Source organism: Leptopilina boulardi, unplaced genomic scaffold, assembly GCF_019393585.1.
Source record: "Leptopilina boulardi isolate dan_hultmark-lab unplaced genomic scaffold, ZJU_Lbou_2.1 LbouV2_310, whole genome shotgun sequence".
Taxonomy (NCBI): Eukaryota; Metazoa; Arthropoda; class Insecta; order Hymenoptera; family Figitidae; genus Leptopilina; species Leptopilina boulardi.
Window position 1 is genome coordinate 639,705 of NW_026137875.1, and position 22,287 is coordinate 661,991.

Here is a 22,287-nt window from a genome sequence, read left to right on the forward strand (position 1 = left end):
CAGACTTTTCCTCATCGAAAATAAGAAAAATATATTACTGACAGGTCATTGTTTACAATAAAAAAATAATTAAACAATAAATAATTTTTAAAATTTTTATGATTTTTTCGGTTTCAGCAGACCTAAATGAACTTGTATAAAAAATTGCAAGTTAATTCATTAACATTTGACTTCAAAACAACGATTAATGTTTAAAATTTTAATTAAATTTGTAAAAAAAATTTTTGGTGTTTTTAATTTAATTAATATTGGTTCTACAAAAAAAAGTATTAAGGAAAAAAGTTGTGTTTTTTTTTGTTCCCTACAAGATAGTGTTTTCAAAAAATTAACATTTTGAATTTTAATTTTTCACTATTTTTGATGCGTCGAAATACCATAAGGGCGATGTTTCGAACGCGAATCGTGTTATTTGCGATTGACCTTCTTCATATAATGGAATTAGAATTGGATAAGAAAATAAAAATAGACTTTTTTTTTCTTCTTCTTTGGTGTAAAATGCAATATTTATATTATTTATATTTGTATAATTATATATAATTTAAAATTGTAATGTACATGAAAATTTGTGAAATTATGTGTGATTTGGACTAAAATAATTGTTACTCATCATATACAATTTGTCAATGGGATTATTAATGGCTGCATGTAAACTTTGTGACAACGAAGGCGATTCTTGTGTTGTTCCTGTATGAAGGGAATGGGAACTTCCCTGATGACTGCTTTCTGGACCACCGGTTTCATTTTCTGCAATTTCAAAGCCAGCTTCTGTTCCATCGAGGGACAAGTCAGTGCTGCAGAAACTTTCGCCCGAATGCACTGGGTAGTTATCTGTAAAGCAAAAGAATCATATAAACACGAAGAGAAATACTTTGGCTTATTGTTTTAATTATCGCTCTTTACTTATAGGATATTTTTATGTTCGGCTTATGTGTAATATAAAGAATGAGTTAATTATTATATTAACATTAACAGAAGAGAAATTATATAGTAAATTAACAAATATTTATTATAAATAATCTACGTATAATTTTAATAAGACAAATATAATGCAATATTTAACAATTAATGAAATTAAAAATAGATTATACATATAATATTGAATTTACTTGTAACTTTTACTATTTTAAAAGTAAAACCGGAACTGTCCGCAGTTTCTGTCAATTTTTATTCCAGAAATAGTACAATTTACTATTTCCGGAATAATTTTTACTATTTTAGGAGTAAATTTTACTATTTCTCGAGTAAAAATTGACAAGAAATGAACAGAAACTGTGGACAGTTCCGGTTTTACTTTTAAAGTAGTAAAAGTTACTTTATTCGTATTTCCATTTTTTTCCGTATAGAAACTTTACGTTTATATATTTTCCTGTTCAAAAAATACAAAAACTTACAATATTTATATTTCAATCAATATATCTATGTTTGGTTCTAATAATTTTTATTTAAAGTTATGTGGGAACCTCCCACGTGATGTAGTATGGGAAAATGTGTTTTGGTAGTATACATCTTACTCTAAAATGAAAAAAGATTTTTGTCTACAATTTTGAGGGATGATAGATTAGGGTACAACACAGTAAAAATCTGGGTTCATTTTTGCTGCGTATCATTCTGAGTTCCGTATCAAAATGATTCATGGGAAAACTTCAAGTGAATCAAAATGATCCTCGCCAAGATTATGATTATTAAGTTGGTCTAAGTAATAGGGCGCTATCTGGTAATTAAGAAACAAAGCAATTCAAATTTAATATCAGAATTTAATTTAACAGCATTGACAATTTATTTATAAATTAAAATTCAAACAATGAAAAATAAAGTCTATAATAATGAAAGTCAATAAACATTAAAGATATTTATACCGATGAAAATTTAAGTTTAAAAATTAAGTGAACTGGTTTGTCAATTACTACTATTAGTCTATTACTACATTTTAAAGAATTAATATTTCGATTAAAACTGAAATTAAAATATTAAAATAATAATATTAAATAATACTTTAATTTTAAAAATTATTAAATAATTAAATTAATTATATTAATTATTAAAAAATTATTATTTATATTAATAATTTAATTTTAATAATTATTAAACAATAATATTAAATAATCTTAAAATTTTTAAATTTATCATATTTGTCAAAAAATTAATGATAATAGTTATAATTTTTTTTAGTAAATCAAAAATAAACAATAATTTATTTTGTTAAAAATATTTAAGAATAAGAATTTTTTAGATTTTGATTGTTCCTTAATGATTCATTCCTTAATCATTGATTCAAAAATAATTATGTTTATTAAATTATTTTAAATTTCAACAATTATTTTTTTTTATTAAATTAATTAATTAATTATATACATGTTCATTCAATTTATTGCAATTAAATAAAATAAAATCATATTAAATCTTAATATATAATTTAATCAGCGCTGACACAAGATTTTATTTTTCGCTGACTTTTCCCTGATTTCTTAACAGAATTTTGGCTTTTTTCTGATCTCGATAAAACAACTTAAAAGGGTGTTAAAAAAAAATATTTTTTTATGTAAAAAGTCAAATTAAAATTTTTAGTGTGTTCAGATGCTTTAAAAAAATGTATGACCTTTATACAACAGTTTTTAAGGTTCTAAAAATAAACTTTTAAAAGAATTAATATTTTGATTCAAGCTAAAATTAAGAAGATACCATAGAAAAAATGTAATATTTCTTTATTTGTAAATAACTTCAATTGTGACTCTTTGTAAAACTCAATTATTTTCAAAATTTTAATAAAATTAATAATGATTCAAAAAAAGTGATTATTACGATTAAAGTAAAACAAATTTTGAAATTAGATTATGTGTTTTTTGTAAGATATTTTTTACTAATTTTAGAAAATATTTATATTTTTTCATCATTGGAATTTCGCGCCATTATCTTTGGTTTTTAGACAGAAGCGCCGTTAATATTTTGTTTACGTTATTTGTAAACGGTGTGAACGTTGTCACTTATGACAATTTCTAACCTACAAATCTAGTTTACTTAATTTAATAAATACAACAAACTCGGCAATAAATATTTAAGTTTTTCCAAGTGCAGTGTGTTTGCTCATTAAAAAGAAATCATTTTTATTCACATTTTTTTGAATAATTACTTGTTATTCAATAATAATTGTCATTTTGTCTTTGAATCAAAATAATCCGGATCAGGATCATTTTGATTCAAGCTCAGAATGATCCTGATCTGATTAATTTTTGCTGCGTATCAAAAATGATCCCGGTTGCCTGATCATTTTGATCCCAGGTTTTTACTGTGAAGGAATCTCGCTGTTCTCCGAAAAGTACATAATTTTGCGTTAAATAATTAAAAAATGATGTTTAAAAAGTGGCATTTTTAAACGAAAATGAAAACAAAGATGGCGGCGCACACACAGACGTTGCTTGAGTTTTCAGTGCTCCAGTAAACAGCGCCAATTCGAGCAAGTGGCCGCTGAATGAACTATGATATAATACATTATTTTACTATTTATTGCACGAAGTAGTATAAGGACTAAGGCTCGTTGCACACTATCCGATTTGTGTCGGACGGCAAAAAATCGGACGACAAAAAATTTTCAGTGGACTGAAGAAGTAAATAGGGCTTTGCACACTTTCCGATTTAAAATCGGACCGACAAAATGTCGTTGTGCTGCCGGAAGAATCGACTACAACGTCCGACTGTCGGATGATGTCGTCAAAGCAGTCTCTTATGAAAAGCAATAGATGCTTGCACACTATCCGACAATTTTTCGTCCGATGTTTATATAATCAGGTAGTTTTTCCAATTCTACGTGACTCTATTAGAAAAATTTGAATTTTCTTATTTGTTTATAACAATTTGTGTAAACAAAGTAATTTTTTAAACAATATATAATTAAAATTTTTTTATTTCTAAACCATAGAGGTAAAATACTCTCTGTTTGTTAACTCCATAATTAAAATATCATTAGGCTCATAGATTCAGGTAGTTTCCGATTTTTACGACGTAGCAGACAAGCTGTGACAACTATATTTTTAATATTCATTTTTTAAAAGCAAATATCAAATTATAATAATACTTTTGCTGCACACAGTACTCTGGCTAACGTGCGACTGAAATCATACCTTAAAGAATTCCTTCGGATACCTGAAGTTTTCGTAGGATGATCAAATGTCGTACGACAAAAATCGGACAGTGTGTAAAGCTCGTTCGTCCGACAAAAAATCGTCCGACTTTTTGTCGTCCGACACAAATCGGATAGTGTGCAACGTGCCTAAGGAGACATATCACCTGTGGCCGGCTCTAACGGAATGTAGCCCCGTTTTCGGGATTCACAGTTCTCAAGTTTTCACCAATCTAATTACACTTGCGCCAACCGCGGGAAATTGTGGTATTAAACTCTGTATTCTGTAAACACGTGATTTTAATACCGAGGTCTCCCTCTAGAGGCGCAAGTGTAATTAGATTGGTGAAAACTTGAGAACCGTGAATACCGAAAACGGGGCCATCTTTTATATACAGCGATATGTCTCCTTATACTACTTCGTGATTTATTGCTTTATTTTTATTATTTTTGCATTAAGTTATGGTAAATGAATAGAACAGCGAGATTCCTTGTACCAAACAAAATCATTTCTCCAAAATTTTAACCCGAAATCATTTTTTATTTCAGAGAAAGTTTCAAACCACAAAAAAAACGTCCTTTGCCCACATACCCTTAATCTATGTTATTTTAAAAGTTTTTTCAAAAGAAACTTCAAAACAGAATAAACTATATATGTTTAAACTTAAACGGATCACTTATTTAATTCCGATCATCTCAATAGGAAATTAACTTATTAATGAATTAAGGAATAAACACAGGATTTATAAATATTTAAAATTATGTAATTTGGATAATTTTGCATTGTAAAACTTACCGTCGGGTGAATAAGGATTGTTGGGATTAAGAGGCTGAGTGGCAGATGAGAAGTTAGATGACTCTCCATCACGCATGTTCAAAGCACTCATGTAATGACCTGTAATAAAATTATAAGAACATTAGTAAACTTAACCGACGTATTTAAGGATTGAAACTATTCCCCTTGAAGTTGTTCAAAATTCTCAATTATTAAAAAATTTTTTTTAATTGAATTTGCCATTTTGAGTTTTACAATTCTGATTTTAGATTCGTATTCAGCCACCCTAAAAACCTTTATATACAAATTTTAAGGAAACTAGATTGACTATAATGTGTCAATATTTTTATGCCTTTTTGGGGCTTTTGAACAACTTCAAGGGATAGTTTCAATCCTTAAATCTTCTTCTTTATCGATATAAAAAATAGGTATCAATTATTTTTTTCTGAGTTCTAAACATTTGGCAAGTTTAAGCCGCAAATCGGCGTGTAGTATTAATTTATTATTATTATTAATAATAAACAATAATTAATAAATAATGAAAATATAATTAACGATTATATATATATACATATATAGAAATAGGAAGTAATGTATGTGAGAAAAGTTAAATTTCTTAAACATTCCCAAGGGTGACTAATGGCCGTTTATTTGATCGCGGGTGGGTGAGTTGGATTATTACCGTTTTCGACTCTGTACTTCTATTTAGCGCGTTGTGTACTAAGCCAGCAGGCTAGAGGAAACGCGCAGGGGAAAAACCAATAACGGGCTTTGAGTGTAAATAAAATATCTATCCGGACACTGCTTGGGGATATATAGTTGGCTAGAAATCCCAGCATCCCCTCCCTATATATATATATAATGTGAATGCCCTCCCGAGGATCCTCAAACGCCAGACTAAAATCGTAAAAAAAAAATGTACAATTTTCCTCAATTTAAAAAAAATTACATTTTATTCAACACTCGTCTTTATTTTCATTCATTTTTTTTTTAATATACCTATATATTTTGGGTAAATTTAAATACTGTTCTAACAAGAATTTTCATATTAAAGAATTTTATTAGAATATAATTTAGAAGAATTTGAAGTGATCTGAATTTTCAAATGACATAATTCCCAATTCAGAGAATTTTTATTTGTCCAAATTTTATTTGCACAATCTTTAATTTTGGTATAGAATTTTTAAAAGAGTGAATTTCCATTTGTCCGAAATTGCAAATGGCCAACAAACAATTGAAAGAAAGATTACGGCATGAATTTAAAAATTAACCAATCGTAACAAGAAGTTATTAACCCCTTCGCATTTTGAGCTCACTTATGAGATTTTGACCTCGACTGCGAAGGGGTTAAAATTTTTTTTTGGGGTCGTAAAAATTAAAAAATAACCTCAAAATATTAGTCCCAATGTCTGGGATTGGGCCCAACATTTTTTGACAAACAAATAAATAAAATTTAAAAAATCTTATCTTTGGGTGCCTAATTTGAGACCCACAGTAAAAAAATTAGTTTCCTTCCATTTCGTAATCGTTATGAAATTCTGGGCTTAGACTTGTGGCATAAAATCCAAAAGTATTGGGACCAATCCCAGACATTTGGCCCAATATTTTTGGCATTTGTACTACAAGTCTTAACCCAGAATTCCATAACGATTACGAAATGGATACTGGAAATTAGTGGGTTTTATTTAAGAAAACTAATTTCATTACTGTGGGCCTCACATTGGGCTGTGGAATCTTACATTGGGCTCTCTGTGCCCAATTTGAAAATTAGCTTCGAATTTCTAATTCTGTGACCCCAAAAACCCCAAAGATAAGATTTTTTTGGGGTACTTTTGGGCACTTATACAACATGTTTGAACTCAGAATTTCATAGGGATTACGAATTTGATACTGAAAATTAGTGGTCTTATTTAAGAAAACCACTTTTTTCATTGTATGGCCCAACATTGGGCCCCGGACCAATTTTTTTGTCTCAAATATGTAGATCTTTTTGTTTGGAACAACTTTTGTTTTGAACATTTTTTACGAAAATTCGTACTTTTCGAGATATTTGCAAGTACAAATAAAGGTAACATATACAAAAGGTTTCAATAAAATTGCTCCAATCATCAAAAATTCTTGTGATCACATCCCATAGAATTGCTCTATGGTTGAGATAAAAATATACTTTAATAAAAGATTTATATTTAAAATGAAACTCATCATTATTATTTGTATTTCATTAAAAATAGTTTTGTAAATAGATTTATATTTTGTATTGCCTTTAACACTTTGCAACTTTTAATAGAACAACTAATCATATTTCCTTATTTTTCTTTAAATTATTTACAAAAACAGGAAAAAAACAAAGCGATATAAAAACAATCAGTTTATGCAGGTTATGTCACGGTAGCCATTTTGCGAATGTTCTATGTGTTAGTAACTGTATGTACACATTTTGTGTCAGTGTGGTTAACTAGTTCCCAACTTTTCCGATAGGTTCGATACCTCCGTTAATTGTAAGAGAAACGGGGAAATCAGCTTCAACTTTTCGTGGGCTTAATTATAGCAGTGGGGACTCCTTATACTACTTCGTGATTTTATTAAACATTAAATTATAAAAAATATTTTTTTAGGTAAACAATTTTATAATTTTCTGTGTTAAATAAAAATTGATTTCTAATCATTGATTATAAACGTTGCGTACTTCAGCATCGTATAAAAGTTAGTGTATTTTTATTTATCTGCAGACAAATATTGTCGTATTCAAATGCTCATTATAAATAATTAAAAAAATAAATTAAATTAAAAGATTATTAAAAATAAATAATCTTATCTACACGGAGAGAAAAATCTGCCTTTTATAGTATGAAATAGATTGCTGCTATTTTTCTTTAAACTTTTCATACTAATAGAGCAAAGATTTGAGAATTTTTAGGATAGTATTTGTCCGTACTAAAAAAGCATAGTATATATGCTTCTATAGTACGAAACATGTAGTTTAATAGCAACAACGCCATGCGAAGATCGCACATAACATCATCCTACTATGTTTGCATAAGTTCTATGCTTTTTCGGGGATAGACTCTTGCAACTGGCGATTAGGGCAGTTCCAATTAAGTAAAGGTGGGCGTGGCCTAATCGCCAGTTGCAAGAGTCTATCCCCGAAAAAGCATAGAACTTATGCAAACATAGTAGGATGATGTTATGTGCGATCTTCGCATGGCGCCGTTGGATTAAAAGTATAATAAGTATGTAATAAGAGGCTATATGACAAACTTTATTAGCATAGACAAGTTTCATGCTAAAAAGACATACGATTGTACTATAATTACTCAAATTTCATGTCTATATAGCATAGAAAATTTCTGTGCATTAAATGTAAACCTTTCTATACTATAAAAGGCAGATTTTTCTCTCCGTGTATATTAGAAAATTTTTTAGATAATATTTTTTTCATTTAAAATCACTCATGTGTAAATAAATAGGTTTTTACATAATTTGAAGTTTGAATTTTTTTTGGAAGTTAGTATAAGCATTTATCATAATTGATAACATAAACCATAACAATGTACTATTTTAAAAAATATGTTTTTGAAAATAGAAAATAATAATAATTTGGAAAAAAAATTGAAATAATAAAAACTCACTATGATCACTGTGTGGACTTTCGGTTTTTCGTTCCTCTTTTGGCTCTTTATCGGAGCCAGATTCAGTTTTTGCTTTTCTTTGAAGTTTCTTCATTTTGGCACGTTGATTTTGAAACCAAACTTGAACAACTCGAACACTGAGTCCAGTATCTTTTGCTAGAGCTTCTCTAACTTTTCTGCATGGTTTGGGAGAAACTTCGAAGGATGCTTTGAACTGACGTCTCTGCATCGACGTCAATATCGTTCTTGGTCTTTTAGGTCCTCGTCTTCCATCTCGTGGTCTCACTTCATCCAATCCTTCGTCATCTGTATTAAAAGAGAAAAATTTCAATTTCTCACTATAAACAATATTAAATACATCTATTGAATATTATACAAATTTTATTATAATTATTATTACCTACATTATATCAGATCATTTTCTTTTTTTTTTATTATTATTAAACTATTTTTTCAACAAAACTTTTTATAAAAATTTTCTAAAATTAAAATTATCATGATTCCTATAAAAATAATAAAAAAAATTATTTTGAAAAGTTCTTGTTCGAATTTAAAGTTACTCACGGAACAAGAGAAGCATCATTTTTCGTATCATCCGATGACTTTCATAAGAAGGCTGATCTCTGGCTTGCTCTCGAAATGATGTCATCGGTCATCAAGGCTCGTCAATTAACGATCTGAGACAAAAGACAGGTCACCGTATCATCATTTTTTTTTTATACTTGGGGCCATTTGTGTTATAAATTGTAAAAATAAACATTTCAAAAATAATTTTTCTTTTTTTCTTTTCTATTAATTATCAATGTTTGTATATAAGCGTGCTTATTACAATTTTATAAATTGTGAAAACCTTGATTTAAAAAAGAGAGTTTTTTTTGCAAAAATATATATTTTTTTTTAAATTAATTTGTTTATTTAAAAAAAAAAGAAATTTTTGTTTTATATACAAATATTATAAGTGAAAAAATTTAATTTTTTTTTATCTATGCAATATATTGCACTATTGTCGTCATCAAAGTCAAAGGGCCACCCTTAATGGGTATGAATAAGATGACCTGTCTTTAACGCCCCTCCCCGGTAATTCACGCACCTTGATTATTTTTTCTTTCATTTTTTTTTCTTTTTTTCCATTTTATCAACAGTAATAAAAACCAATATTTTACAATTTAAAAAAGAAATTTCGTTTTATTTATATTATTCTAATTTTTTAAAATTAGAACGGTCTCTATTGCTTTTTGGACAGGCTAATTTTTTTATTAAATATATTTTTTTTATAAAAGAATGGCAATCTTTTGGAATAAAAAACTTTTATAAGAAAATTTTTTTATAATTTGAAACAACTATACCTTCAAAGACCAAATTTTTTCATTTTTCTCATTGTAATATTGTAGATGAGAGAATGAGTCAAAATAGGGTACATTTATTTAAATTTTATATATTTACACAAAATTAAACGAACACACCAAAATTCAAATTACCCTAAGAATTTTCGAACATTTTTGTATGCGAAAATAAAAATAATTATTGATGAAAAAAAAATAAAATATATATATAATATAATATAATATAAGAATAAAATATATATAACATATACCATCGATGTTGGGTGCAGGGTTTTAGTAATTACTAATTATCGATTACAAAATGGGAAATAGGAAAGTAATATAATGACAGTTTGTAGGAGGTTCATTACTTTCAGACGCCGTCAGATGGCAGCAGCACGCAGGAAGCACAAAGTTATTATATTACTTATAAATAGGGACTATTAGTTTTTTCTAGAACATGTTATCAATAACAAAAAAATGTTATTAAATAATTGTGAATGTGAAATAAAAATTATGCAAAAAATTTTTTTTAAAAATAAATTGTAATTGTTGAATAAAATTTAACCTAATTTTTTTTTTGATTTTTATATCTAAAAAATTAGATTTTTCTTGAAAATCATGATTGAGAAATAGAAATTAAGCTAAATTTTTTGATCTTTTTTTTTATCTAATAATTAAAAAATAATTTATTTATATTACTTTCTTTATATCTGCTTAAATTTAATCCTATAATTTAAAAAAAAAACTATTCAGACATTTATCACTCATGATTTATTAAAAAAAACACCTTCTTCGATAAAATTGCAAAAATCCTTCACCCTACATCGATGGTATTTGTTATTCTAAGTATATCTCCACAAAATTATAGCCAAAAATATTTAGAATTATTAAAATTTAACGGTTTACCTATATCCTTATAAGAAAAAAAAACTCAGCTTTCGTTAAGAAAACTGTTTTTCTCTAAAAAAAAAAAAGGCCAAAATTTATATTTTATTTTAATTTTTTTCGTCAAACAAATTTTTTTTCAAAAATAAATTTTACTAATTTATCTATAACGGCGGTCATTATCACTAAAAGTGATTTAAATTCCTCTAATAGTTAAAATTCAAGTATTGAATGAAGTGAAGAAAATTTCATCACTATTTCAGAATACAAAAGAAGCATCCACAATTTGTTTGAAATTATAGTAAAACATTATTATTATTGTTATTATAATTATTATTCATGAGAATAATATAGTTTTGAAAAATTATTATTATTATTATTTATATATATAAGAATTACACACCTTGTGGACTATTGATGTACATTTCATGTTCAAAGTCTCTTCTGCAAACAGGTTGATTTTGACGAAGAATAAAATGTGCTCCCGTGGGTAGGGGTTGCCCACACATGTAACATCCAAAACAATTAAGATGAAATACTAAATCTGCCACCCTCATCACAAGGTCTTTGCCACCAATAATAATACTACACCTCGCGCACTTGACACCAAATAATTGTTCATAATCAGAACGGCAGTAGAGTTTTAAATTTCGAATAAAGCATGATTTTGTTAAAATTGTACCACAATGAAAACAAGAAAGGCAGTCCTCGTGATAACTTCTGTCAATACTCATTTCATCTCTTACACTCATCAAAAATCGATCGACAATCACGAGACCACAACCCGCACATGTTGGTTCTCCTGTTCCCACTTCTGTCTTCACTGATACTGTTGTTCCTGTAAAAAAAAATTTTAATTTCTTTTCAATTTTAAAATTTATTGATAGAGAAAATAGAAATATCTAAATTTATACCTATTTTTGGTAACTATTTTAATAAATATGCATATTTGAGTGATTCTCTGCGTAGCGTAGGTACACTGAGAAAAATATGCTATTGAATCAACAGCATTTCTGCCAAAGGTATAAAAATTATACTGATTCTAAAGCATATGCTATAAAATTTGTAATATATTTTATAGATTCAATAGCATATGCTTTTAAATCAATAATTGTTATACCTTTGGCAGAAATGCTATTGATTTAATAGCATATTTTTCTCATCAGTGTACAATTTGGTTTCTATTATTATAGAATTTTTTTTCCAATTAAAATTAAAATCATAACATAACTTTCAAGTATAATGATAGTCAAGAATGAAATATCTGTAATGGGCCGGACAAATTGTTTATAATTTTGGTATATTTCAAACTAATTAGATGTAAATGCTTCTATGTAATATCCCACTGTTAGAAATATATGATATAAATAAGATTACAACTTTACACCGAGTGTGAAGTTGTAAGCGATCGGTGTTAATATTTACTGCGAAAATGCGTACGTTTACTTGTTCTGCATCATATAAAGTGTGAAGTTTAAGAAAATAGATCTTTCACATCAAAGCGGTGTAACAAGTTTGTTCCTAACCAAGCTTGACATCTATGAAAGTTCAAAAGTGTTTTCAATCGCACTAATAAGTGTTTTTAGATCTCCCACCTCGTTACACGCATGCGTTGTGCATTTTATCTAGTTGCGATGTGATGATGATGGCTACCGGTTACTTTGTCGTAGACTATATTATTTCTATGTTTCTCTATTAAAAGTGCCATAATGGAATTGTTACAAAAAATGTGATCTAAGTAAAAAGACTTTAAATAATTTAAGTTTAACTCACGTTTTAACATCTTACGACAGACTTATATCATTTTAGAGAATATAATTCTACCAAATTATATTATAAGAGTTGCATTATATTAAACATTGAAAAAATGTTAAATTTTATAAAATGTATGTCGGTTAAAGAGTTTTAAGTTAAGTAAAATGATTTTAAATAATGTAAGTTTTACTCACGTTGTAGCGACACACTTTAAAGTGCATAATTCTACTAAATTCTAGTATGAGTTTTGTGTTATTCAACATTGAAAAAGTGTTGAATTTTATGAAAAGTATGTAGGTTTACGATTTATATGTAATTTAAGTAAAAGCCTTTAATAAATTTATGTTTAACTCACGTTGTAGCTTCATACTCTATAAAATTTGAGTATAAGAGTTTTGTTTTTGTAAATGTTTGAAAAAATATATTTCTTTACTTTTTACATATAATATTAAATACAAAAATGTAAGCAAATAATTTTATTCTATTCTCTACCTATCAGAATATTATTATATTTAATGTATAAAAACTATATTTAATTTATATTTTCTCTAAGCACTGAGAAAAAAGTTTTATCTAAATATATGGTGAACGAAAAAAATATGTTTAAATTAAACATAATATGTTTTAATAAAAAATATTATAATGAATTCAAACATATTTTTTGTCTGACTGTATATCAATTTTTACAATTTAAAAAAAAAACAATTTAAAAAAATTATTAAACTATTTGAACTAGGCAATCCTGAAAAATGTTTAAAAATTTGGTCTGAATTTTCTATTAAATTTTTTAATCTGCGTTTAAATAAGATTCAAACGTTACAAAATATTTTTTAAATTGTTTCAGAAAATTTGGTTTGAAATTAAAATTAAATTATTTTAATTTTAAATGTAGGTTAAGTATTTAAAATTATTTTTGTATTAAGCTTTATGTATTAATTAAAATACTGAACTAAATAAATAATTAATAAATTAGTAATAAATAAAAATAATTAATTCAAAATAAATAAATAATATTAAACTGAGTCTGATTAGACATCTTTTTAGAAAACGAGATAATTTTGCAATAAATTTATTAATTGGATATTGTCTTAAATATTTTAGGGTTATAAAAAATTCAGATTGGTATATTTAAACAATTTGTAAACAATTACAAAATCATTCCGTTTTTTAAGAAAATATGCAGTCTTTTTAAATGTAAAACAGCACCTTCTGCTGAAATCATTCTAGAGTATAGGTATGCAGAACTTGTTAATAACTTGTTCCTCTTTTTCTCCAAACGGCATATCAGCCTAATTATTACGCTAGAGACAGTGTTAAAAGAATAGATATTTCAAGAATTGCACTTTAGTCATCACACTTATAGTCGCAACACACTTTACACCATACTTGCATCTTTTATAGTGTGACTCAAACAGAAGTTGCACTTCTGTAGTTGCAACGTATATTCATTCAAACTTTTTGGAGTAATTCGAATTCACATTTCTAACAGTGTAATGAGCTATTTTGGTACACGGGGAAAAATGGGATTGTTGTGTAAACAATTTTTGGATTGTTGTCAGTAGATTTGTTGATATTACAATTCAAAATGTTAATATTACAATTCGGAATGTTGTCAATACAAATGTATGTTGTTTTAAAAACAATACGAATTTTTTGTTGTCAGCTTTGTTCAGTTTGCAATTCCATACAGTTTCAGAAGCAAACTCTCTGTCGATTGCTGATGGAACAATCCGGATTTGTTCAGCTGATAGGTTTATTGTTCCATGTCACGTGGTCATCTTAAATTTTCGAAAATGGCGTGCAGATCGTCTCGTCGTTTGCTTCTGGCACATGTGCCACTTTTGCTTTTATTATTAGTTTTCTTTTTGAATGACAAAGTGCTGTTAAATAATGAATCCGGTTAAAGTGAGAAATCTATTGCAAGTGTGATGAATTGATGAAGATACAATTTCATCGTTAATCGGTAAGTTATACATGGTTACTATTGAACATAACCTCACCTTAAAAAATACAATATGTATATTAAATATTATTTAACAACAAATTTCAACTCAAAATAATTTTTTGGTTTCAGACCAAAGAATTTGATTCAGAAGCTGCATATGTTTCACAGATTTTAATGCAAATAAAACTGATGATATGACCTACGGAAATTTGCTATCGAATATTTTAGAAGGCGAAGAAACTGAACAAATTGTATTAGACAGATCAAAGCTTTGTTAATACAACAAATTGTATTGCCGATTTAACAATTTAGTTTTGTTATTTCAACTGTTCCATAACAATTTTCTTTGTTCACCGAACAATCCCATTTTAACAATTTTTTTTTGTCCCAACAACAAATAGAACTGCTGGTTCTATATTGACAATCCGGAATTGTGTGGATTTAATTTTTAGTAACCACAACAATTCTTTTTTTTCCGTGCAGAAAATTTATTTGGTAATTTATGGTAATTTATGAAATTTTTAAGGTTATTTTTAATATATAAAAGAAAAATTTAAAAACTAATTTTGGAAATTTATAAGGTAATTTATAATATATAAAAGAAAATTTAAAAAAAAATTGGAAATTTATAGGGTAATTTATGGAAATTTATTTGGTAATTTATGAAAATTTAATGGAAATATATGTTGTAATGTTGTGAATAATTGTAAAAAAATTTTATCGTAATTTTTAAAGATCACATTTAATGAAAGACGGCCAAAAAAGGCTTCCTCATAATGCTGAGGCTTCCCCCATGACGCACAATTAGTAATGTTTTTTTTAAAAAAGTTATTAGCAATTTTCAATTGGTTTCGCATTTCTGTCATTTATATTCATTGAAATAATACTACTACACATTATTTAATAAAAAAAAAATAATTTTTTTGATTTATTGTAAAATATGTGAACGCTTCCCAATGACGATTCTGTGATTCCCTATATGTATAAAATTGGCGCTATTTAAAGGTGTAAAAACAAAAAAATCAATCATAATATTAGTTTCTATTGTACAATCGTATGAGAGAACTCTATTGCTGCTTATGCTAATGTATAACTAAATTCTGATTTGATTTTTATGAAATATTTCAATTTTTTAAAAAAGCTTCCCCATGATGCGCACAAAACTGGGGACAAGAATTAACATCGAAAAAAAGATTTTAAAAAATAAATTTTTTTAACAATCAATTTTTTTTCTGAATTCTACAAACTTGAACAATAAAAAAATGTTAGCAATAATAATTTATTATTATTGTTTCAAATTAAATTAATTTATTAAAATTTTTATTTTTGTTTCGTAAATCACTCTCTTAATTTGAATCAGTGAAATTTCACTGGTGAAATAGCTAGAAGTCGGTTACTGAATCATTTAGTGAAATTTTCACTGAAAATCAGTCATATATCACTGATTTCCAGTGAAAATTTCACTAAATGAATCAGTCAATCTGTATTATCGGTAATGGGTAAAACAGATTGACTGATTCATTTAGTAAAATTTTCACTGGAAATCAGTGATATATGACTGATTTTCAGTGAAAATTTCACTAAATGATTCAGTAACCGACTTCTAGCTATTTCACCAGTGAAATTTCACTGATTCAAATTAAAAGAGCAGACACTGGGGACAGGCGGTTTGGCTCTTTAATTCGCATTTTAAAAATAATATTTAATTTTATAAAGTAAAGTGGCTATAGGCTTTTGTTTGTAAACACTAAAGTTACTTTTTTACGTTGGATTCATTACAATATATACAATTGATTTCTTAAAAAACACAAGGGATATGCGGAATTGTACGCTTCGTGGAGAATCACCCATATATCAATTACTAGCCATTTTGTTAATATAAAAATCAGAGTTTAAAATATTGTAAATTTATATCAAAAAAATTTATTCTAAAATTAAGAATACATCCTATAAGCTTTTATTTAAAATTTTTAAAAGGAAATTTATTCTTAAATTTAGTATATTAAATTTTTACAATAATATATTATTTCTATCCATAACATATATTAGCTTTTGCAAAATATTCTTAAATTTAGAATAGTACTTTTTCGCTATAAATAATATCATATTTGAAATATCTAAAATTATTAGTAAAATCACCTTCAACATTATTGTTCGCAACTTGTCGAAATTGAAGTGGAGGCCCCGGGGGTATATTTTGATTAGAATCTCCTTGATTCCACGTAGTTTGTCCTCTCAAATGTTCTAACATTCTGCCGATCCTTTGACAATATTCTTCAAATATTGAAACCTCCACTTTATCGAAATAAATTTTCCAATATAATTCTCAACAAATTTTTGTTTGATTAAAAAAAAGAAGAAAAATTAATTTAATAACAATATTAACAACACTTTCCAACAAATTTCACTTTATCACAATAAATTCCAATTGTACACTGAACAAACATCCTGGCTCAATTATTATTGAAGAATCCATCCGCCATTTTTTTTTACCCCAACAGCAAAGAACCAAAATGAATCTCCAAATTTTGCTGATAAATTAATCAGCAAATATAAAAACAAATAGTAAATAATGTTAAATTTTTTTTTTTTTTTTGATAAATCAATTGCAGGTCTATTAGCAAATGTAAAATAATGTATGTATGTATATATATATGCATGTATGGGGAATTTTTTTTTTTTTTAATATATATATATAGAGATCTGCTAAACGTCAAGCATGAACGTATACTGCTTTGATGAAATGACACTAAGCGTATGTTGCCATATCCACCCCATGGGTGGGAGGAGGGGGTGAAAAAGGGGATGAGGGTTGGTACTAAAACTCATCCCCCTTGACGGCAGGCTGTTGCCTTTGGATAAGGGTGACAGGGGCGGGCTTTTCCAAAAAGCACCCCTTTTTGGTACAAAGGGTCAAATCTGATTGGTTGTTGGAGGAACCGCCCTGAACTTTTACTATGGCGGGGATGACCTCAGCGGTACTCAACTACGATCCCGCCCCTGTAAAATCAATACTCTACCAAGAGACGAAAAGACTGGAAGTCTCGTCGCTATGAGCACTTCAAAGGCGACACCTTCCTTCTGTTGCCATAGTGATTCTTATTATCATAAAGATTTTTTAATCAATATTTTCATAATGATTTTTCCGTGTTTTTACTCTTTCAAAATTGAATATGGTAAGTATGTTTTTTTTCTCTATTTTTTTTTTAATATTTATTTATTTGAAGAATTCATCACACGCGATGCCATTAGCGTTTTTACATTTTTATTAGTTTTATTAAACATTATATAGACACTGTAAGATAATCCGTGTTCTTATAATTTTTGGATTGGTAATTATATTTTTATAAAAAAAATTTCGTAATATCTGAATCTGAATTAGTAGTTTTCTACTAATAATGAATGCGTATTAGTTTACCAATTGAATTAGTAACAGTTTTGACTAATTTTTAGTAAAAAAAATAAATACTAATTCATTAGTAAGTCGTATTTTTTACTATTTCAAATTAGTAAGCCGATTTACTCCATGAATTAATAGTTTTCTACTAGCAATTAGTAGTTTTTTTACTAAAAATTAGTCAAAACTGTTACTAATTCAATTGGTAAACGAATACGCACTCTTTTATTAGTAGAAAACTACTATAATTCAGATTTAGAGAGTACTTAAAATTAGGAATGATAGATTGAATAAATTATTTATTTGATTCAAATAATCGATTACTTGACTATTATAAAATAAATATTCAATGGAAGAAAATAATTTTGGAAATTAAATAATTGAATTACATAAACTGTGTATTTGAACCAATAATTTCTGTATTTTCGACAAATACCGCATTTACTTGACTCTAATAATAATTATTATTTGATACAAATAAATATTTTCTTGATAATAGTCAAGTAACCGATTATTTGAATCAAATAAATTTTTTGCTTCCTCGTGAAGGGGAGAAATTATAAAATTTTTAAAAATGGTCTGGATGTATGTGTTTGTGGATCCCTTTTTTGTGAACACGATATAACTTTAACAGGTTTTAATGGATTTGGGTAAAATTTGGTAGGCTTATATTTATCATATTAATATCTCAAAATAGACACAAAGATTTAAAAAAAAAAAAAATTTTATTGTCTTTTTTCCAAAATTTTGTTTATAATCAAAAAGTTTTTAATAGCAAAATTTAAGGTGATACACTGAAAAAAAACTATTATTGAAGCAAGAAAACCTATATGTACTTGACCGTATTTTATACCACTATTTTCTTGATCCAAGAAAATTTACTTTAAACTAATAAAAATTTCTTGGATCAAAAAAATATTGGTATAAAATACGGTCAAGTACATATAATAGGTTTTCTTGATTTAATACTATTTTTTTCAGTGTATGTAATAAAATCATATTTCTTACATCAAGAAAAATCGATTGGTATATATATAAAGTATATACATTTGATTTAAATTTAAAGCAATTAATGAAAGTTGAAAAATCAAAAATTCACATTTTAGCTAAAAAGTTTTGTGTTTAATTAAATTTAATTTTTTATATAGGTGATTCTCCAGGAACGTGGCACTTTTCGTTCCACACTTAATAACTAAAAAAGTATTATTTAAAAGATTGTGAAATTTTTTACAGATATTCTTCGTGTTTATATTTATCAATAGCAAAAGCAAAAGAAACATTTTTTGCTTTTATAAACCTTTAAAAAATTCAAAATTACCTCGAAAAATGCACTTTTTGCAGTTCTCCACATGGGACTTGTCAAGATTAGGAATTTTTTTTACGTATATTAAATTTTTTTTGAAATGTACTAGTCGAAAGTTTAACTCAAAAGGTATAATTACTGTGTATCTTATTTCGATTCTCATAAATTGTATTAACAAAAATCGATTTTAAATCTTTTCCCCGATTTTATTTTTGTGGAACCGGAGTTTACATAATTGTGATTTTACTCAACCTTATAACTTATTTTTACCGATTCCTTGTGTAATCAAGTTAAAAAATTATGTTGATGCTTGAATCATGTGAAAAAATGTGATTTTTGAACTTAAAACTATAATAATAATCGTCTTTATATTGCGTATTTTTATTACATGTAAACTCCGGTTCCACTTAAAATAAAGGTTTTTTAAAACTTCGGATAAAATCAACCCAGTAGTTAGTTAGAGTTAGCAAACCTGTATATAAATACCAGAGGACAGTTTATTTCATTGGGTATTTTGTTTATAATAAAAAATTTTCTTTGGTTTGTAAACTCCGGTTCCTGTTTCTGAACTCAGGTACGTATAACGCAAATGTTGGGCCCTTATGTTTTTTTTGTTAAAATATTTTACTTGTATTTAAATACGAATGCAGAAAATAATAATTACATTTAAAGAAAGCAATTTTTGGTATTAGTGAGATAAATAACTAAAATATTTTTAATTTATATAAGAATTAAAATTTTTTAAAGCACATACATAATAATACAATTCGTCCACTACTGATTGTCAGTTTATACGAAAAACACAAGTGGACGAAGTTGTTTAGACGTTCGTCTTTAGTTTTTAATTTACTTTTAGTTTATTTTAAGTCATGTATAATTAATCATATTATTAATTTTAAGATTAAGTTTAACATTAATTATATTTTAACTTTGGTGAATTAATTACAGTTTTGCAAACTACTGCTGTTATAATATTTACAAATTATTTAAAAATAATTATTTACTTTCAAGATCATATAATTTAATATTTGAAATTAAAATTAAAACGCTCAGTTAGAGTGGGAAAGCTAAATTCCACAATATCTCGCACAGGACGTAAAAAATTTTTTTAAGCTCAAATACTTATTGATTAATTTTTTTTTAAGTTATAACTAATGTAATTAGTGTAAAAAAAACTAAATTAAAAAAATTTTTTAAAAATATTTACTATTATCAAAAGTGCCCTGTTTCTGTAAAAAAAAAACGAAAAAAATATATTTAACCGAATTTAAAAGAAATAAATTTAACGTGAAATTATAATTAATATTATATGTATATATGATTTTAACACTCATCACCGGTTATAATTCCTCTATACAAATATGTAACAAGTAAAGGAGTCATTTTAGAATTTTCTTGCTTCTTTTTAACAATATGTACCAATCCAAGAAATGGTCCACAATGCTTATCATTTTCTTCTTCTTCATATGAGAAATTAATTGGATACCTAATTTTGACTGTGCCCTGCAAATGAGAAAAAAAAAATTTTTTCTTCGTATTTATAATTTCTTTTAAAAACCTAACATAACCTTAAAATTGATAAATGTTTTTTAAAGTATAAACAACAAAACTTTAATAAAAATTAATTTCAAAAAATTTTAGAAGATATTTATACACTTTTCGAGAAAAAATTATAAAAACTCTTTTGTTACATAATTTTTTGTATACTTTTTGTTTTTTTCAGCTTTTAGTCAAAAATTATTATTTTTTTTTTTACAATTTTTCATAATGGAACATATGATTCTAAGTTCGAAAAAAGGTAAAAAAAATATTGACATAATTGTAAATTTTAATGTTTAAAAAATTATTTTTATTTATAACCTTCCTTATTGGACATTTCTTAGCTTTTCCAAGTGTATTTAGAGTAAAATTCTGAACAGACTCTTTTAAAGACCACTTTCTTGTTTTAGCACATAAATCTTCAAATTCCAATGTTTCCACTTTTCCGGTTGCTTCGAAAATCTTTGAGAAATAGGCCTAAAAAAATACATACATTTTTGAATATTTAATTTTTTAGTCTGTGCGAATGTATTATTTTATTTATTGTAATAATAAAAAGTAATATAAGTTACTTTTTTTTATTTATGTTTACTTATTTGATAAAGTATTATTTATTTTCTAGCAATAAATTATAAAAACAAAATTTTCCTTCTTAACTCACTTTTAAATTATCTTGATTTTTTTCCCATATAATTTCTTGTTCGCAATTATTGTTTTTTACCATTACACCATTGACATTTCTTCCTTGAAATAAATGTCCTGAAGTAAAAGAGATTTTTCGTTGTAAACCAGCCTAAAATAATGAAAGTAATTTATTTTGATATGTTTTTATTCTTTTTTTGAATTTATCAAATTTTTAAAAATCAAAAATAAATTATTTTTTTTTTTTTTTGCAGTACTATCTATAAAACTTACATTTGAAACAACAATTAACGCAAAAAGTGTAAAAAGTACTTTTAACATTTTCGTAAAGTTTAATTTTAATTTTGAAACTAAATATATTTTGTAGCAGCTAACAACATGTTTTTATAGCATATCTATACCAGTTGTAATTATTTGAAGTGTATAGATAAAACAACAAATTAATCACTTTTGTTTGTTTATTTGTTTTTATATTCCTTACTTTTAAAGTTATGTTCTAGTTATAAGATAAAAAATAAAATAAAAAATATTTCTTTTTTTTAAAATAATAATGAAACCAACGCTAAAAAAAAAGACTTTGTGTTTGCAAAAAAATCGTTTGGTTATGCAATTTTGGTTCTTGTAAGGAAATTTTGGTTGGCTGAAATAAAGTCGTATATAGTTGTCTCAACCAAACATTTGGTTAGTCCAAAAAAATTATTTGGTTCAACATTTTTAAATTTCAACCAAATTTTGGTAACGACAACAAAATAATTTGAGTAATACAGCAAAATAGTTTGGTCTAAAAAACAACCAAATGATCGTTTGTTGTCCTAACCAAAATTTGGTTACAACAACCAAATAATTTAATTTGCTCTCAGCTCGTACCTTAAGAGAAAAATTAGTTTAAATCTCTCACAAATATGGGTAGTACAGTGGTCAGAGCACCCAACTCGCAGTTTAAAAACAGAGGTTCGATCCCAGGCGGAGATGAGATTT

The 22,287-nt window shown here is 26.4% G+C and overlaps 2 protein-coding genes across 2 annotated transcripts; both read right to left on the reverse strand.

Annotated features, from left to right (window-relative positions):
• Positions 1-501: 501 nt before the first annotated feature.
• Positions 502-17,158, reverse strand: LOC127283727 (LIM/homeobox protein lim-6-like). The gene is made up of 5 exons (XM_051308782.1): positions 16,568-17,158; positions 11,132-11,566; positions 8,519-8,824; positions 4,911-5,009; positions 502-828 (listed from the first exon to the last, which is right to left on the reverse strand). The coding sequence occupies exons 1-5, from the start codon at positions 16,677-16,679 to the stop codon at positions 572-574; spliced, it is 1,209 nt and encodes a 402-aa protein (XP_051164739.1). The 5' UTR covers positions 16,680-17,158; the 3' UTR covers positions 502-571.
• A 3,083-nt stretch (positions 17,159-20,241) lies between these two features.
• On the reverse strand, positions 20,242-21,690 carry LOC127283729 (uncharacterized). The gene is made up of 4 exons (XM_051308784.1): positions 21,583-21,690; positions 21,329-21,460; positions 20,989-21,144; positions 20,242-20,631 (listed from the first exon to the last, which is right to left on the reverse strand). The coding sequence occupies exons 1-4, from the start codon at positions 21,628-21,630 to the stop codon at positions 20,452-20,454; spliced, it is 516 nt and encodes a 171-aa protein (XP_051164741.1). The 5' UTR covers positions 21,631-21,690; the 3' UTR covers positions 20,242-20,451.
• Positions 21,691-22,287: the final 597 nt, after the last annotated feature.

Excerpts from the sequence above, each read along its gene's own strand:
- LOC127283727 (XM_051308782.1), bottom strand. The coding sequence starts at position 16,679 with ATGTTAGAACATTTGAGAGGACAAACTACGTGGAATCAAGGAGATTCT. Across the intron at positions 11,567-16,567 it reads TGCGAACAATAATGTTGAAG|GAACAACAGTATCAGTGAAG; the intron begins GTGATTTTACTA and ends TTTTTTTTACAG. Across the intron at positions 829-4,910 it reads CAATCCTTATTCACCCGACG|ATAACTACCCAGTGCATTCG; the intron begins GTAAGTTTTACA and ends TTTGCTTTACAG.
- LOC127283729 (XM_051308784.1), bottom strand. The coding sequence starts at position 21,630 with ATGTTAAAAGTACTTTTTACACTTTTTGCGTTAATTGTTGTTTCAAAT. Across the intron at positions 21,461-21,582 it reads CGTTAATTGTTGTTTCAAAT|GCTGGTTTACAACGAAAAAT; the intron begins GTAAGTTTTATA and ends TCATTATTTTAG. Across the intron at positions 20,632-20,988 it reads AGAAATGTCCAATAAGGAAG|GGCACAGTCAAAATTAGGTA; the intron begins GTTATAAATAAA and ends TCTCATTTGCAG.